Genomic DNA, 16,505 nt, shown 5'->3' with positions numbered 1-16,505 from the left:
TGTACATGAATTAATTATGCACAAATTAATCTATAAAAACTTTAAATTTCGAAAAAAAATTAATTTTAATTGTGATAACCAATACTATTAATATAAGTTTAACAAGATTAACACAAATGAAACAAATATTCAATTAAAACATTATATTATATTATAATCTCTGTGTATAAAAAAATTAAAATATAAATTATTTTAACTAATATTTTAGAACTTTTAAGATATATTTATAAATTTGGAACATTGAAGAATGAATTTGACATTTACGATTTGGAGGATGAATTTGCAAATACAGAATCCATTGTAGACCGTGATGGAAATTGTCAACATGCACAAGTCAACTAACTTATCTTCCTTTCAATTTGGTTGATTGAAAATTGATTGAAGGAAGACTGACTTCCAAAGCACTGCATCTTTGTCAAGTCAGTTAATCTCTCAACTAACCATTTCGGACTCTCATGGATTCCTCTCCGCGAATCTTCAAATACGATGTGTTTCTCAGTTTTCGAGGCACCAACACATTCACCGATCATCTCTATCACCATCTCATAAGAAAAGGCATCTTCGTCTTCAAAGACGATCAATCTCTCCACAAAGGTCAATCCGTTTCGCCGCAGCTTCTACAAGCAATTTCAGATTCACGTGTTTCCGTAGTTGTATTCTCAAAAAATTATTCCGAGTCAACATGGTGTTTGGATGAAATGGCTGCGATTGCTGATTGCCGCAAACAATTCAATCAAACTGTTATCCCTGTATTTTATGATGTTGATCCATCTCATGTTCGAAAGCAGAATGGATTTTTGAAGATTCTTACTATTCGCACATTACGAAGTTCAAATATGACATAAATAGGGTTGATAGATGGAATCGAGCTATGACGGAATTGGGAAATTTAGTTGGATTTGATGTAAGAGATAAGTAAGTCAAAAATTTAATACTCTTATCTTAGCTTGTTGTACATTTTTTATTACACATTTAGTAATATTTAATCACTTTCATTCTCTGAATTACCGATACTCCTGATTAAAGGGGAATTTTGGTGTCTACGTGTTAGTCTCCGACACTGACACATTGATTACACTATGTTCAATTCATTCATTTTTTCAAATTATTATCGTTGTTGATGTATCAATGTCGTGCTGTGTCAGTATTCGTGCTTCGTGACTTCCATTTTCCCAATAGCGATTGTGGTTGGCCACGATGCAATTTGGATAATGCAAATATTTGCTATCAAGTTTGGCCTTAATTGCAGGCACCTTGTTATTGTTAGAAACCAAGAACGTTTGATTTAGGTGTTAGAAAACGGATAACGTTCTCCGTATTCAAATGTTGTAATTCAAGTTTAGTGTTAGTGGTATGTAATAACTAACTAACCAATTACTCAATTAGTTAATTAGGTAGTTAGAGGATAGTTAGAACAAACATGTATAAATACTACAATTCGTTCTTTTAATAAACAAGTCCTACAACATCTATCTCATCTAATATTTCATCATTGTACTTGAAATAATAGAATTGGTATCCAAAGCAAAATTTTTGATCCGATAAACACGAGTGAAGTGAGAATGGGTTCAAGTGCAAACAATAAATTTTTTTTAGTCCATGCCACATTTTGATGGAAAGGATTGGGATAGATGGAGAGTGCAAATTCGAGCATTGTTTGGGTTTCAAGAAGTGTTGGAAATCATGGAAAAAAGTTTTGAAGATCTCAGAGCCAACCCAACAAAGGAGCAGAGGTCGAATTTTAAAGAAAACAAGAAGAAAGATTGCAAAGCCACCTTCATTCTTCATCAATGCCTTGACACAACAAATTTTGACAAAATTTCTGATGCAAGAAGTGCAAAAGAAGCCTGTGACATTCTTGAGAAGTGTTATTTTGGAGGAACCAAGGTCAAGAAAGTGAAGTTGCAGATCCTATATAGACAATTTGAATTGCTGCAGATGGATGAGCAAGAGAAAGTGTTTGATCTGATTTCAAGATTGAGGAGTATCACAAATCAGATGGCTAGCTGTGGTGAGAAGTTTACTGAACAGAAACTATGTGAAAAAGATATTGAGATCTTTGCATTCCATGTTCGATTATGTTGTGTGTGCAATTGAGGAATCTAAAGACATTTCCACATTGAGTCTTGAAGAGTTACAAGGAACTTTAGAAGCAAGAGAGTTGAGAATGGATGAAAGGAGTGGGAGTAATCTGGGAATCAGGCATTGGTAGCATATGTCAACAAGAAAGGAGACCAAAAAAAGAAATGGAAGAAGAATAAATTCAAGAAATCTGATGACGAGTCTAAATCTTCATCAGAAGAGGGCAATGCAAGTGGTAAATCAAAAGGAAGATCAAAGAACTTTGACAAGAAGAAGGTGCAATGTTACAATTTGATAAGTTTGAACACTTTGCTAATGAATGTTGGGCTAGCAAAGGAGGGAAACAGAAGAAGAAAGAAGAAGATGAAGCATGTGCTGCTTAAGAATGTTCTTCGTCAGACTCAGAAACAATTTTGTTGATGGCTACCACAAACGGAGAAAGCTCTCCGTTTCAGACAGGTTTGAGACATATGTTGATTCAAACAAAGTAGGATCTGAGCAGCTTGAACTGAAGGAGTCTTGTGATTCTGCTGAGCAAGACCAAGATATGGAGTTTGTTGTATCTGAAGAGGCTTCTAAGGAGGCTGCTGATTCGGCTGAGGCTGAGATACAAGAGTTGAGGATGGAGCTTGATGAAAAATTCTCTTTAATTGAAAAGCTAAAGAATGAGGTGAGTCATTGCAAATAATCAGAATCAATGCTTTGAAAATAGTTGGCAAATGTCAAATGCAATTAGAAGCTGCAAATAAGACAGTGGAATCGCTTCGGTTAGAAGGCGCAAATGTTTTAGAAGCTTATCAGTCCTTAGCCTTAGAATTGGAACAATCAAAGGCTCAAGTAAAATCATTGGAGGAACTTGTGAGAAAATTGGAGGCTAATTTAGTCAGTGTAGATAACAAGAATGCACTGGAAGTTGTCGAAAGCGATGAGATAAACCAGCTCAAAGCCGAGCTTGTCTCAATTAAAGCTGAAGCAGTGTAGTTAAAATCTGCATTGGATGTTGCTGAGGTAAGATATCAGGATGAGTATATCCTAAGCACATTGGAGATTAGAAATGCTTTTGAACAATTGGAACAACCGAGCAGCCTATCAGTGAAGAAGTCATAAGAGAAAAGTGTAGTAGTTGTACATGAAGTGAAATGCAAGCTTTATGTGAAGTCAAGTGCTAGCAGTAAAGTTGAAAGGGAAATAATTTCAGTGGAGGAAGTGTTTGAGCAGCTGAAATGTTCAAGAGAAGGATTAACATCAGAGGAAGGATCAAATCATCTTCAATTATTTGGACCAAACAAGTTGGAAGAGAAAAAGGAGAGCACATTTTTGAAGTTCTTAGAGATTATGTGGAACCCTTTATCATGGGTTATGGAAGCTACTGCATTAATGGCAATTGCTTTGGCTAATGATAGTGGAAGACCTCCTGATTGGCAGGATTTTATTGGTATTATTGCTCTTTTGGTTATTAATTCAGCAATCAGGTTCATTGAAGAAACTGATGCTGGTAATTCTGGGTTTAAGTCTACCATTCATGATTCTGTTGATAGGGATGATGAGAAAGTGCCGTAATTGGTTCCTATTGTCCGAGGTTGATGGTTTAGGTTTTGGTGAAGTTGTCCCAAATGATAAGGTGTTGAAGAAGTATAAGAAGGATAAAACAGATAATGCTGACAAAGTGAAAGAGGCAAAAAGGAAGAAACTTGAATTAAGGGAGAGTGTTGGAAACCAATAACATTTCTTGGTTTAGGTGTTAGAAAACGGAGAACATTCTCCGTATTCAAATGTTGTAATTCAAGTTTGGTGTTAGTTGTATGTAATAATTATCTAACTAATTACTCAATTAGTTAACTAAGTAGTTAGAGGACAATTAGAATAAACCATGTATAAATACCACAATTCATTCATTTAATAAACAAGTTGTATAACATCTATCTCATCCAATATTTCATCATTGCACTTGAAATAATAGCTTGAACGCTATCAGTTATTTTGGTAACATTAAAACCGGTATATCTCAGCCAACATTATGGTTTCGGACCTTTATTTAAAATCCATTAGTCAGTGCTCAGTGTCATTATCTTTATTTAAATTCATTGCTAGTCATCATATTAACTTTCATTGTACAACTTGCACCCTTTTTTCCCCCCACAAGTTATACACAATCTATTAATCTATTCCTTGTAAGTTAGGTGATATGTAAATTTAGTGTTCTTGTTTTTCTACTTCCAGGCCAGAGTTTACAGAGATTGAAAAAATTGTTCAGGCAGTGATAAAATCATTGGATCATAAATTCTCAGGGTTTACCAATGATCTCGTTGGGATGCAACCTCGCATAGAAGAATTAGAAAAGCTTCTAAAATTGAGCTAAAAGGATGATGATTTTCGAGTTTTAGGAATTTGGGGGATGGGTGGAGTCGGAAAGACAACTCATGCTACTGTTTTGTATGATAGAATCTCTTATCAGTTTGATGCACGCTGTTTTATTCTTAGCACAAGCAAAATTTATATGGATGGTGGAATTATTGCTATATAAAAACAAATTCTTCGTCAAGCTCTAGATGAGAAAAATCTAGACTCATATGATACTTGTGAAATAGTTGGTGTTATGATAAATAGACTTCATAGGGGTATTAAGGTCCTTCTAGTTCTTGATAATGTTGATCAATTAGAGATATTGCTGGAATTGGCAATAAATCCTAAATTGCTTTGTCGTGTTGTAGTAGAATAATCATAACACAAGGGATGAACATATTCTAAGTGTATATGGGGAGGATACAGTACATGAAGTTCCACTTTTGAATAGTGATGATGCATGCGAACTTTTTCGTAGAAAAGCCTTAAAAGGGAAAGACAAAAGCAGCAATTGTGTTGAATTGATTGTGGAGAGATGCTTTGGATAGATTGAGGGACAACCCATATAGTAAAATTATGGATGGTCCTCCACGAGAACGATGCTAATTATATCCCTGAGATGCAAGGGAAGCAATGTCACCCGGAACTGAAGTAATAGAATGCTCAACTGGATGTTTTGCTGGTACTCGAAGGAGGATCGCTGAGGTAGTAGACATATCCGAAACAGTAACATACCCCAAAATTTGATCACGAGTTGTAGAATACTCCTGGGGTAGGCCATAGAGTGCAAGAAGCATGAAGAAGGTGTTGCGTTGATCCAACTCCTTCTTCTGTTCAACTGGATTACTTGCAGCAGGAGGGAGAAGCTCATTAAAGTCATGAAGTGCACTATGAACGGTGCCAAGATATGCAGAAATAGAGCCATCGAGTGTCTTCGGAGTAATGATATTCAACAAGTGGTGACAAACTCCATAGAGACGTTGTGTGTCGTTAGTATAGAGTGCCTTTGCTTGACTCCAAACCGATTCACACGTGAGATGCGGACGGAAAATCAGTTTAACATCTGGATGAAGTGTAGACTTAATGACACTACACAACTGAGTATTAATCTGACTCCATTTGGATGTTTCAGTCACACTCACCTTTTCAAGGTTTTGAGTGAGATGGTCCTCGTAACCTTGACCACGTAGCCATAGTTTGATGTCGACAACCCAACTATCATAATTTGATCCATTCAATTTTTCAACAGAGAGAGGAGAAGTGATGTAGTTGGTGAAGATGCTCTTGTTTCAGATTGAGACGTCATGGTCAGTAAAGAGTGTCAGAAAATGCGTCGGAACTGGAAAAACAGGGGTTGTTTGAACTGGAACTCGTATATCCGTAGCTCCAAACTGAAAACTGAGGGCAGATATGGAAGCAGGAGGCCGAGGCGAGTGCGGTGGAAAAAGTGGCACCGTGAACAGCTGTCGGACGCGCCGTCACGCACGGTGGGTGTAGGCGGCGCGTGAGGAGGTTGTTGATGACATGGCGGAAGGGTTTGACCGATTTGGGGTGTACGACGCTGCTGGAGTGGTCGTTCATCGAAAGAAATCGTCAGAAATAATGACGGCAGCAGCGGTAGAGCGTGAACGGCTGGACAAAAATTGAGGAATCTGCGTATCAAAGGTAGAGAGGGGGAAACCGGAGTTGAGAACACGGTTAGGGTAGTTGACGATTAATGTTGTCTCTCAGTTAGCTCTAGATACCATGTTGAATATAAAGAGTATTGAGAGACATATTGAATAACCCGTGTGTTTCAACTACACAACGGAATTTCGTTATATAGACAAAGATTATTAAACAACCCTAATTTACAGTAATACTAACGGGACGAAATACTTATAGCCCATCTAATCTAATTATTTAGATTCTAATATAATATTTAACACTTTGTTTGAAAAGGGTGGATTTGAGCAACTCCAAGTATGTATCTTATAGAGACTCCGAAGTTTTTTTGGACCCCAAAACTTGAGCGGCTAGATTTTACCGGATGCACAAACTTAAGACAGGTCCATCCATCAATAGGACATCTTACAGAACTTGTTTTTTTAAGCTTGCAAAACTGCTGCAGTTTGGTCAAACTCAATTTTGGGAGTGTATCAAATTTAAATTCTTAGAGAGTTCTATGCCTCTCTGGTTGCACAAAACTTGAAAAGACGCCAGATTTTACCGGGGCATCAAATCTTGCGTATCTTGATATGGAAGGATGTACAAGTTTACCTACAATCCATGGATCCATTGGGGCTCTTTCAAAGCTTAGATTATTGAATTTGAGGGATTGCAAAATTCTTGTTGGAATACCCAATAGCATTAATACCATGACTTCTCTTGTAACTCTAGATTTATGTGGCTGCTTGAAGTTTAAAACTCCGCCCCTCGGACAGATCACTCTCAGGTCTTCTCGTCTGGAATCTTTGATTTTTCTTGATGTAAGCTTTTGCAATCTTCATGAAGTACGAGATGCTATTATACTGCTGAAGGTTTTTATTCACTACCTAGAAGAATTCCCCTAATTATTTTTTAGAATATTTTCTAAATATCTTTTCCTCTTCCTATTCCCTCACTTTTATAACATAAAATAAATTACATTATTAATTAGCTTTTATTCCTTTCATTCATCTTTCTTGAAACTGAATGTCTTTCCTAATTCCCCTCTTTAATGGAATATCAGTAGAATAAGAGACATTGTTACTAGCTTTTATTCCCTCCATCCATCATTCTAGAAACTGAATGTGTGAAGTGTGTGACTTGATTGAGTGGGCCCCACTCTTTGGGCCCTCATTCCTCTTAATTTGCAGTGTTCTATCATTGCCATCCGCTTCAAAATGAGCTTTGTCCTCAAGGCCAACATTAAGACATTGATTCTATAGCAAACTTCCAAGTTTCCAGCTGATGGTTTTCTTATTCCCTTCCCATGTTATGATTTTTGTTGGCTTTAGTATATTCGTGGTAACAACATTAAGTTCTTTTTCCTGATTGATTCTCTAATTCTCCGGATTTTGACACTGCAGCCTCACAGTTTTCCCCTTCCAGTCCAAGCAAATTGCTATTTCTTCCCAATCAAATAACACCTTGCCTAACTTATGCAGCCAAACCACTCCCAAAATCATGTCCTTACCTTGTAATTCCACTATGTAAGCTTCAGCAGTGGTCTGGAACCTTCCAATTTGAATGTCAAACTTCCCACACTTCTCTGTTATGGCCACACGGGAACCGTTTCCAAATTTTGCGTTCGTAACCGAGATCTGTTCTATTGGAAGCTGCAGAACTGCAACCATTTGAGGAGTCACAAAATTGTGAGTAACACCAGCGTCCACCATCATCGTGACCGGTATGCCCTTCACGGTACCTTCCAAATGTAGGGGAAAAGGGAACCAATTTCAAGCTTTGCCTTCCTCTGCTATTCTGAACAGCACTGCGGAGTTGCATCTTACTGCAACGTCTTCCTCCCCTTCCTTCAATTCGATAGCTAGGACTTCACCAGCATCGTCTGTCACTTCATCATCTCCCAAAATTACTAAATGCAACTATTTTTCAGCACACTGATGAAGAGGATGAAACCTTTCCCCACATCGAAAACAGAGGCCTCGCGCCTTACGATCCATTAATTCAGAATATGGAAGATGCTTAGTTCCTCGATTGCGATTTTCGTGGTTCCCCCGTTGCTCCTCATTGCCATTTGTTCGTGTTTGGTACTGATTAAGGTTGCCTCCTTAAATGCTTAATTACGGGTTAGGATTTGACCCGGTTAGAGTATTTCTGGATTGGGTTCCCCCAGAACTTGCATTTCCCTTGTTTGGGCCTGGAAAAAAACCCAGTCCAGACCCATTTCTATTAGTAAGCCCATTACTTCCTTCTCTTCCCCCTTTCCAGTTTCGCGAACGACCTCCACCTCTGCTTCCTCTGTGATTCAACACACCTCGTAACTCTGTTTCAACATCACGAGTCAATTTCATCGCCTCCACACGTGTCTTAGAGTTGAAGGTCCTTACTCGCAAACGTACCTCTGGTGGGAGGCCACCCAAAAAATACCCAAGGTATTGTTCTTCGGGGAGACGCATAACTTGGGAAGAGAAATATTCGAAATCTGAAATGTACTCTTCCACATCTCCAGTTTGTTGAAGATCTTTCAATTCTTCGAATGGATTATCGCTCTTTCTTCCTTCATATCTCTCAATCAGCGTTCCCTTCAACTTTAACCATGTGAGATCATCCTCTGTTTCACATAGAAGATTAAACCAATGAATGGTTGCTCCCTCCATGCTATTTTTCGCCAAAAGAACCTTCACTTCTTCAGATATTCCCTGTACCTCAAAGTATGTCTCTGCTCGCGTGATCCACCCCACTGGACCGTCACCATCAAATGACGGCAGCTCCACCTTCTTCACTGCCATCTTGTATTTCGTAATTGGCTCCTCGGTTATCTGCGACATCCCAGGTGTAGGCCGATTCAACAGTTTTGCAAATTCTGTCAAAATGGCATGACGAAATTCATCCATGGTTTGACGCACTGAACCTTCCATCTCAGCCATTCTTATCTCCAAAGCCTCAACTTTGTCAGACATTTTCGGTGGCATTCGGTTTTGCTAGCTTCTATCTCTATCCGGTAGGTCGGACCAATGATAGAAACCACAATTTTATTGACTAGAATTGATGAGCTCTGAAGCTCTTACAATGATGGAAATCAAGAAAATGCAGAAAAAAAAAAAAACTAAACCATAGCAAAATTGCTCCTAAGTAGAGAAAGAATTCCCCTAATTATTTCTTAGAATATTTTCTGAATAACTTTCCCTCTTCCTATTCCCTCATTCTTATAACATAAAATAAATGACATTATTAATTAGATTTTATTCCTTTCATTCATCCTTCTTGAAACTGAATGTCTTTCCCACTTCCCCTCTTTATGGAATATCAGTAGAATAAGAGATATTGTTATTAGCTTTTATTCCCTCCATCCACCATTCTAGAAACTGAATGTGTGGGAAGTGTGTGACTTGGTTGAGTGGGCCCTCATCCCTCTTAATTTGCAGTGTTATATCAACTGCCTTCACTGTTGTTTTTCGGCCTCGTTTGCACTTGTTGGCTGCTTCTCGTTCGTTGTTGTTGACATTATATGCCATTTCTTGCACTATCTAGCTCTAATATATATGTTGTTTTTTCTGGTACCAGCATCCCCATAACTTTCGGTGCGGCTTTGACATTGTTGTTCCTTGGGATTGGAAAAACATTGATTGTCCATCAAGTTGTTGTATTCCAAAATGGTTCAATCACCAATTTGACGGGGGTTCAATAGTAAGGATAATAGATTTTGATGAGGGTGACAAGAAGTTTGGCTTTGCCTTCTGTGTGGCATTTGAGGTAAACAATCATCCTGCGAATTCTGGTTCTCCACAAGATTCATTTTCCTCAGCTCTGCCGCATCCTTTTTATCTTTCTTTTGAAAGTGAACACATGGAGGAACGCTTTGATATGCCACTCAGTTTGGAACTGCACAAAATTGATGGCTCCAAACTTCTTTGGGTAATCTATATCTCTCAAGAGCATTGCCACTTTTTAAAAACTGGAGCGCATATCACATTTAAAGCCTTCCCAGGTTTGATCATAAAGAAATGGGGATTGCGCATGCTACTCGAGAATCAAATGACATATTCTTGTCTTAGCTCATTGGATTTCTTTAAGGAATCTGATGCCCACCAACTTGTCTTAGATTATGTACAAGAAACCAGCAGCATGTCAGGACCTAAAATCCAGCTTCCCTACAATTGGTTGGTTACTGAGAGAGAAGAAGTTGAGAATTCTCAAGCCAGGTCAAAAGAAATGTATCTTTCTAATATGGGCCTTTAGATATGCCAACCACAGCCAAAACTTGCAACACGTTCCCTGAGCCTTGAGGTAATTATCTCACCTAAACAATGACATATTAATAATTCATTACCGTTGCTTATTAATAATTAGTTACTACAACTAATGATATGAATTACTAGTATAGGACATCAATCTTTTGCTTTATAAGTTTATCCAAGAATTTCTCTTTAATTAATATGTTGAAACATTTTTAATAATTTGATTATTGTTTAATGCTGCCGTACTCCCTCCGTGAAGTAAAATAGGAAATCACGTTGCAGCTTAGCTAGCTTGGATCTCGATGTTATCACAAGGATGGTGATTACTGATTAACTTTTGAGGATCTTTGATTTGGATTGATATTGTAGCCTGTTTGATTTCTTATTGTTTGCATTAGCTTGTTAAATAGTACTAATAATGTGATTAAAGTTTTGTCATGAACCTGATCACGTGAATGAATACCTGGTAGGTACTGTTATTCTATGTCTGTGGAGTATGAATGTTGTTATCAGTTGCAACTCGGAGAATTTCTTCAACTTCATAAGTCTGGGAAAATTCATAGTCTCATGTTGGGATAACTCAGAATGTGATGCTAGCTAAAAGCTTCCTTCAAATAAGATGCTGGTGAAGCAATTTGAGAAGCTTCTCAAGTTCAATTGCACAATTAGATGAGCAGGGGGAACTGAGAGTGAATAATCCATTTCTTGAATCATGTTTTCACTGTCACAATTTAATTCATATTGCTTCAGAGGTGTGATATGGAGTCTTAAAATGGCTTGGGGTTGCCTCTGCATTACACAGAGGCTGTTGTGAGCATTTGGTTCAGTTTGATAGACTGCTTGGAAGGGGGAGAGTAGCTAGGGATAAACTTAAAATCGTGTGGTTCTTTTGCATTTGGAAAATTTGGAAAGAAAGGAACGAGCATGTGTTTAAGAAGAAAGAAATGAGTGTGGACAGATTGGTTGTGGAGATTAAGTTGCTGTCATGGAAATGGTTCAAAATTAAGGTTAGGGTGAAAGGAGCATAATATATTCATTGAAGCATGTTGACAACAGGTTCTGTTTTTACTGGCTTCTTGTTAGTGGTAATTCCACTATTTACTTGCTAGGTAATGAATATCATATGTATAGGTGGGTTAGTCTCATTGGGTGGGCTCCATCTAGGTGTTAAAACTAGTGTGGTACCGGTGTGATGTATGGATAAGGTTATCTACTATTTTTGTTATAAAATAGATAAAACCATCAACTATATTAGCAAATAAAATTGTTAATAAAATAAAATATAGTGATTAATTTTCATAAACTATCGTTGTAAAAAGTTATACATTATCAGTTAACACAAACCACTCATATACGTGATTTTAATAGTTTGGACGAAGAAAATTATTTTGATGATGGTTGCTATTGCAGATTGACGCATACAATTGAAACAAACTGTTATCCCTATTTTCTATGATGTAGATTCATCTCATGTTCAAAAGCAGATTGGTTTTTTTTGAAGATTCTTACAATTTGTACACTAAGTTCTCAGGGTTTACCAATGATCTTGTTGGAATGCAACCTCACATAGAAAAATTGGAAAAGCTTCTAAAATGCAGCCCAGAAGATGACGACTTTCAAATTCTGGGAATTTGGGGAATGAGTAGTGTAGGAAAGACAACTCATTGTATGATAGAATCTCTTATCAGTTTAATGCTCATTCAAAAGCAAAACTTCTATGGATGGTGGCATTGTTTCCTTTATATATTATTCTGAGACTAATCCTGTCAAAAAAATTGTTCCGAGACTAAAATTATTTACTGATGCAACATCCTTCAAATTGACAATTCATGAAATAGTAAGCATGCATGCAAAATACACCCCCAACTTATGTATTTTTGACGATTTTAACATACACAACAATCAGAGCAAATATATGATAAAATTCACTTATTCTTTACACATGAGTTCAACCAAATTGACATTGGTCAAACCTCACATATTTTTATTGAAACCATACAAGCACACAACAATAAATTACAGATGGGATACTGTTTCTACTGATTAAGAAATCAGCTTACTAATTCTTGAAGCTTCTCACAGAAAGTATCAAGACAGGATGACTCCAAATCATGCCTTAACAAGAGGTTCCTGACTTTGGTATGATTACTCCTAACTTCTCTACCAATCTCATTCTCATCATCCATCACAATTTTCACAGCTTCATAAACACTTTCTTTTGTGAACAATCCATCTTCCTCACCCTTCTTCACTTCAACTCCAACCTTCAAGTGCCTACCCATAATCCTTGCATTAATGATATAATCACCATTTAGTTGTGGCAGCAACACCATCTGACAATTATTTACTAGTCCCTCTGTTATAGAACCAGCCCCACAATGTGTTACAAAACAACCAACAGATGGGTGTTCCAAAATCAGTTGTTGCTGTATCCATCCACTATGAACAATCCCTTTTTCCTTAACCCTTTCTTTAAACCCTTCTGGCAAAGCATCTTCAATTGTCTCAAACCCAACTGGAGGTTTAAGAATTGCCAAAAATGGAAAACCTGTTAACTCAAGTCCTAACAACAATTCATGAAACTGATCTTGTTTTAATTTCAATTCACTTCCAAGTGCACAATAAACTAATGAACCATCCTTAAATCCTCCAAGCCAAGAACCCCATTTTTCATCTAAAGCAGTTTTGGATTGTTCAGGTAAAACAGGTCCGGAAAGAAGAACAGGCTTACCAAATTGTTCTTGTAAGTAATCAACATAGGGTCCTTCAATTTCTCTACACCCTTTGAACCCAATTGCATCTGTTAAGCTTAAACAATTATAGGACCTGACAGAGAAAGGAATACCACTTCCAAACTCAATCTTTCGTGTAGAAGCAAGGTGCTTTGCTTCATGTGATTGAAGATTGAAGGATGTAGGGTACCCTTTAGGAGGTTTCATAAGGTCAACTTCAGTCAAGTTTTCAGCTTCAAACATCCTTGGTGGGGATGTGGTATAGGAAATTGTTGCTGGATTAATAATAAAGTATAGAAAAGATTTTATTCCTAAACGTTGAGTTATTTTTGGTAGCCAAAATACGAAATCAAAGAAAATAATTTGTGGCTTTAGTTGAGTAAGGAGAAGTTCAATTTGGTTCTGTGTTTGGTCCATAGCTGTCATGAGTATTGGACCTAAAGAGATAGCAACATCTGAAGTGGTTTCAGCACCAAAGGGAAGGCCATCAACATGTGGAACATTGAGAGGGTAAAAAGTGATGAGATTTGGGTAGAGATTAAATTGTTCTAACTTTGTTTGTGTTTTTTTGGGAGTGAAGAATGAGATTTTGTGACCCCTTTTGGCTAATTTGTTTGAAAGGTGAAGATATGGGATTAGGTGGCCCATTGCAAACCACGGAAACATTGCTATATGCAAGGAAGAAGGTGAATCCATGGCTATCTTCTCTGAACTGAACCTGTTTGCTATGTCTATGCTTATGAGGTATATATATAAATAAATACAGGGGGAATTTTAGTACCAAAGTAATTCATAAAATCTGTCTATGATGTATAAACATAAATACAGGGGAACTCAGTAAAACTAAGTTTATGCATATAATCTATACATCAGAATAAACCAAGATTTATATTATGGTAAATGTGACGTTTGTCACTTAATAGGTGTGTCTAACTTAAATTAGTTTTTTCTATTAATTAATAGAAATTATACTATTATTCTTTCTTTTTTTTTTTTATTTATTTTTTTACATTTTTCATCAATTCAAAGTATTTTTTTAATACTCTTAAAATGAAAATTATTAGTTAATTAATCATTAAAAGAATTATAAATAAAAAATACTTTTTCGTTTAAATAGATAAAATTTAGGAAGCACACAAAGCAATGAGTGTTGCATAATCTTTTTTAATATTTTTTTTACTCATTTACTCTTTTTTTTTTATAATTAATCTTGAATTTTATTTGACTTGATTTTCTTTCTTTTTTGTTTTTCTCAATTTTAATATTCTCCAAAGTTGATAAGAAATGATATTATAAATTGTTAAGTGAATTTACCCCCCAAATAGAATCCAATAATTTTAATATTATTATTAAAGAAATGAAAGAAAGAGGAAAATGACAAATTTTTGGCTAGACTCGTGTGAAGAAGATAAAAGGGATTTTGAAATCTCTGAGAAGAAAAAAGAAAAAGAGCATCCAACATACACAGAAACAGAATAAAATTGAAAAGAAGAAGAAGGAAATTGGATTCTGGTGGTAGGTGTGTAATAAATTTTTTTTTATTTGGTTTACAATTTTAATATATTATTTTTATCATTGAATTTGTTCTTTTAATATACATTGTTAGTAGTTTTAAATAGTTAGTTTGAAATATTTACTTTAGTGAAATGTTATTATTTGTTTGATTTTCATCTTTTTTAGCAATGGCTATTTAATGTAATGTTCTTTAATGTTATTAAGAATTCTAGTGTACCCATTAATTATAAATTAGATTCAATGGTTTTTATTCTCTCACTTTGAGAAAAGTTTTCTACTTTAAAAATTGTTGTCTCATATTTAATTTTTCTATCAATTGTTGTTGTTTTTTGAAAATCTATTTTTTGTTAAATATTTTGCATTATTGAAATAGTGATCTCTAATTTTTTTCCGACATAAATTGTTATGCTAAGTTTTGGTAACCGCGTGTTGTACTAATTTTATTTAATAGTAAAACTTGGAATTGAAGAGATCTTCTCTTTCTTCTATGTTAAAAGTTGTATCCCTAATTTCCTGTTTTATGAAGCATTTGTATGATTTTACTATTCAAAGTTGGCATTTTTACTTCATCTACTGTACGTGTTTGTTTATTGCTATTTTAGTGTGCATTCATTATTTTATCTATCCTCCTTATTTTTCTATGTTGCTTGCTGATTGTTGTGGTTATCGTTGGTTGATTAGGAATGTGCTTACTTAAATTTTCTGGGATATGTATATTTTACTTTTTCATGTGAGAAAGTCTAAACTATTAAACCATATTTCTATGAAATTTTTCCTTCTTTGTTTATAATTTCTGTTTCCGTATCGTGTAAGAATATGTTTGGGACATTAAATATTGGTCATCTTCTTCTACTGTTTTTTTTCTTGGTCTTGGATTATTTCTTTGTTTTTGGTAGCCATGCAAATATCATCGTCAAAGTCAATACGATTTATTAACTATATTCTTAAGAAGCCAACAGTAAAGAGTAAAATGTATTTTCTTTATATTGCATTACTTTCATAAGTGTTAAATTGAATACTAGACGATACATATTGGTCTTTTTTATAGATCAAATGTAGAGCGACGAAGAATTCGATTCTTAAGCCAACATATTGGTCTTGTGCAACCATTTTTTTTTAAGAATCATCATTTTACTTATGTTTCATCTTGAGCATGAAAGTAAGTTTATTATTTATAGAGCTTTTCTTGATTTTTTTCTTTTTGTCCACAATACCATCCCTTTTGATCATTCCAGTGAATTTGATGATTCTACCAATTATCTGAATGGAAAGACAACATATTCAAACTATTACCAATTGCCCTCTTCTCACATGTGATCGAATTATCCCAATGATATATACTATACTATGATTTTGTGAAGCGAGAAAAATAATATGAAGAAAAAAAGAACGAAAATCAAATAATTGAAGTGGCTATAACCAAAACAACATTCAATAAATAAAAAGAAATTAATTAAGGGAATAACAATCTCATTAATGAAAAGAAAGAGATATTAAGAGTTTTAAAATTAAAAAATGCTACATTTAAGTGTTTTTAAAACAGGTAAAGAAGTTTTATGTCCAAATAAAAAATTTGTAAGTTTAGTAAAAAAAAAAAAACAATCGTAAATATGGTAAAAAAAAAAATGTAAGTTGCTTATATACATTTTTTATTTTTCATATTTGTGTAAATTAACAATTTATGTATAATTTTTAATCAAATTATCCCATGCATCGCACAAGTATGCATATTAGTTAATCTCAATTACTCTCACTCTCTCAGGATGAGTGTCACTTTAGTAAAAATAAATTGACTCAAAATAAATGTAATTCACAATTATTAATATAACTCTAATTAATTCTTTTTCTATACAACATTTCAATGATTACTATACACAATTTTCAAAATATTATTAGAATTTACATTGATAATAATAAAAAATTTATAAATAGTTAAGATGATTAATTTGGT

The 16,505-nt window shown here is 35.2% G+C and overlaps 1 protein-coding gene and 1 pseudogene across 1 annotated transcript; one reads left to right on the top strand and one right to left on the bottom strand.

Moving 5' to 3' along the window:
* The first annotated feature begins 455 nt into the window (after positions 1 to 455).
* Positions 456 to 11,610, top strand: LOC101504851 (TMV resistance protein N-like; annotated as a pseudogene).
* A 589-nt stretch (positions 11,611 to 12,199) lies between these two features.
* LOC101505166 (cyanidin 3-O-galactoside 2''-O-xylosyltransferase FGGT1-like) lies at positions 12,200 to 13,810 on the bottom strand. The gene has a single exon (XM_004487527.4). The coding sequence runs from the start codon at positions 13,733 to 13,735 to the stop codon at positions 12,359 to 12,361; it is 1,377 nt and encodes a 458-aa protein (XP_004487584.1). The 5' UTR covers positions 13,736 to 13,810; the 3' UTR covers positions 12,200 to 12,358.
* Positions 13,811 to 16,505: the final 2,695 nt, after the last annotated feature.

This window comes from Cicer arietinum, chromosome 1 (genome assembly GCF_000331145.2).
Source record: "Cicer arietinum cultivar CDC Frontier isolate Library 1 chromosome 1, Cicar.CDCFrontier_v2.0, whole genome shotgun sequence".
NCBI lineage: Eukaryota > Viridiplantae > Streptophyta > Magnoliopsida > Fabales > Fabaceae > Cicer > Cicer arietinum.
The sequence above is the reverse complement of the archived record's forward strand: the minus strand, read 5'-3'. Positions and strand labels throughout refer to the sequence as shown.

What these genes read in the sequence shown, in the direction of transcription:
- LOC101505166 (XM_004487527.4), bottom strand. Translation starts at nt 13,735, where the DNA reads ATGGATTCACCTTCTTCCTTGCATATAGCAATGTTTCCGTGGTTTGCA.